We start from the raw sequence: 3,022 nt of genomic DNA on the forward strand, positions 1-3,022 counted from the left end.
GGATGAACAGGTAAAACCCATCCGTCTCGTCAAGTGGACGCAGTTCGCGAACAACTTAAAAGCCATAACAGCAATCCAAATTCCTCGTTGGGTGAACTATTCTCCAGGCCAACCTGTTGAGCTGCATGGTTTTTGCGACGCGTCTGAGAAGGCATATTGCGCCAATATTTACGTCAGAGCGATACGAGAAGAAAACACAACGTGTCACCTCCTAGTCTCTAAAGGCAAAGTGGCGCCCCTAAAAACCACCAGCTTACCACGTCTCGAACTATGTGGAGCCCTTCTTCTAGCCAAACTAGTGTCGGTCGTCCAATCTCAGCTCAATCTCCACCCGCAAGCTTTGATTTTGTGGTCTGACTCCGAAATTGTGCTCTCATGGTTGGAAAAGCCACCCCATACCTGGAAAACCTTCGTATCGAATCGAATCGCGCAAATAATCGATCTGGTCGGAAATGCCACCTGGCGGCATGTACGAACTCACGATAATCCCGCCGACATGGGTACAAGAGGATGTAAACCTCTCGACTTGGCAGCCTGCTCACTGTGGTGGAAGGGTCCGGAATGGCTCACCAGCCCCGCGGAATCTTGGCCGAAAGCTTCACGATGCACAATCAACAATCCACCCGAAGTACGCCGAATTGAAGCGTTACACACCACCGAAGAAGAACCCGACATTCTGGATCGTTTCTCCTCCTTCCCACGCGCACTCCGGGTTTTGACTCACGTTTTTCGATTCATACGGACTCTGAAAACCCGAACAAGCCACGTAATAGTTCACCCTTTACCTCTGGCGCACGATGACTTCCGAAACACTAAAGTCCAGCTCATCGCCTTAACTCAATCTCGATATTTCTCCAATGAAAAGAGGAATTTGTTAGCTTCGAAGCCGATCGATAAACGGAGCCCGCTTCTCACCTTAAACCCATTTCTGGACAAAGATGGACTTCTACGTGTGAACGGTCGACTGGCGCACTCAACGCTAAGCTACAATGAACGCCACCCCATCATTATTCCCGAGAAATCCCGATATGCTGCTCTCTTTTTACGCTTCCTGCATGAGCTGCTCTTGCACGCCGAAACCCGTCTTATGCAGCAGGCGATCAGACAGGAGTTTTATATCCCTCGGCTCAAGCCACTCATAAAAAAGTGCATTTTTCAATGCAAACCCTGCACTGTCCACAAGCAGCAAATGCGCTCACAAATAATGGCAGCCTTGCCACCCTCACGATGCACCTTCGCTCCGCCCTTCACCACAACGGGTGTTGATTTTGCTGGCCCCTTTCAGGTGAAGGCTTCCATGCTAAGATCGCCCACCCTCGTGAAAGGCTACGTGGCCGTTTTTGTATGCTTCACGACAAAAGCGGTTCACCTTGAGTTGTGCTCGAATTTAACTTCAGAGGCCTTTCTGGCTGCATTTGCTCGCTTTGTTGGCCGGCGAGGCTATCCCGCCACCATGATGAGTGACAACGGCAAAACCTTTGTCGGTGCCAAAAGAGCCACTGAGAAGGAGTTTATCACCTTCTCGAAAGAAGTATCCCGGGAAATCGTCAAAAAATATGCCGCTCAAGGTATAAACTGGAAATTTATTCCCCCCAGCGCCCCTCATATGGGTGGTTTATGGGAATCCGCAGTCAAAAGCTTCAAAACGCATCTCAAGAAGACTGCCGGATCACATAAATTCACTTTCGAAGAGTTTACCACCCTATTAATCAGAATAGAAGCCGTGTTAAACTCACGACCCATCTCTCCCCTATCTCAGGACCCCTCAGATTTTACCGCATTCACCCCCGGGCATTTCCTTAAGGGATCTCCCCTGTTGTCTCTTCCTGAATCGAACCATGAAAACTTATCTCTACTCAATCGGTGGGAAAAGGTCAAAGTTCTACACCATCAGTTAAGCCGACGATGGAAAGAGGACTATCTCAAGGACCTGCACAAACGGCACCGATGGAAAGACACCCGTATTGAGCCGAAAGTCGGCGAGTGCGTCCTAATCAACGACGATACGCTTCCGCCCACTGAGTGGCGCCTCGGACGCATCGAAAGGACACGGCCCGGCCCCGATGGCCACATTCGTGTTGTCGAGGTACGCACTCAAACCGGCATTCTCACACGGCCGATAGTTAAATTATGTTTTTTGCCACCGGCCGAACTTCCACTCAGTCCCAATGCGACCGAGTAACCCTACACCATCATCATGATTCTGTACCACTTATGCCACAAACCGCTTGATCGTAAACTTGTCTCGCCTTCAATCACCATACGCGCCTTTTCCCCAAAATAACAATTATATACTTCTCTGTCTCATGACCCACGATACTCGATATACGTCCCACTAAAATTATATATCTACCCAACTATTTACAGGCGTGAATGGATTCAGCACCCACACCAGCACCAAGAACTTCACTCCGCTCGCAGGTGTTTGTGGCCGCTAGCGACCGCGGGGGGCGCCCAAACCCTGATTATCAGAAGTGCCGAGTTTGCGCGCGTCACCACGCGCTACGAACATGCCCGCTCTTTAGAAGGATGCAGCCAGCGCAGCGGTACTTGTTGGCGCGGGCCCATAACTACTGCACCAACTGTCTGGCACTGTCGCACGCTACCAGCGAATGCACATCCCAGATCACGTGCAGGATATGTGCACTGCCGCACCACACGATGCTTCATCGGGCCCCGCCGCCACCACAGCCACATCGCCGTACCACCGCACCTCCAACTCAAACACCTCCGACACCGGCCTCCCGCTCAAACGCTCGCGATCGTCCCAACCCACCTACCCAGGCCGCTACCCATCGCTACAATCCGACTGCAGCCACCATTCCACAACCACGCACCGTCAAACGTTCGGCAACAGGGCTCCATACCGCTGCATTCCGAGAAAAAATGGCAAATCGGCTTATGGATGAGGCCATTAGAGCGCTGGAGCAGTTGAAAGTGGCACTAGCCGTCTAGCGCGCCTAGGCGGGGCAGGATGTTCAAGTGAGTGACTAGCGCACGCACACCGCATTAACCATTTGTA

At 51.6% G+C, this 3,022-nt stretch overlaps 1 protein-coding gene across 1 annotated transcript; it reads left to right on the forward strand.

The window, feature by feature from the left end:
• Nucleotides 1-2,661: 2,661 nt before the first annotated feature.
• LOC118756205 (WAS/WASL-interacting protein family member 2-like) lies at nt 2,662-2,955 on the forward strand. The gene has a single exon (XM_036490979.1). It carries the CDS (start codon nt 2,662-2,664, stop codon nt 2,953-2,955), a length of 294 nt encoding a protein of 97 aa, XP_036346872.1.
• The last annotated feature ends 67 nt before the right edge of the window (nt 2,956-3,022 follow it).

Source organism: Rhagoletis pomonella, unplaced genomic scaffold (genome assembly GCF_013731165.1).
Source record: "Rhagoletis pomonella isolate Grant_MI unplaced genomic scaffold, Rhpom_1.0 Rhpom_scaffold_09262, whole genome shotgun sequence".
Lineage (NCBI taxonomy): Eukaryota > Metazoa > Arthropoda > Insecta > Diptera > Tephritidae > Rhagoletis > Rhagoletis pomonella.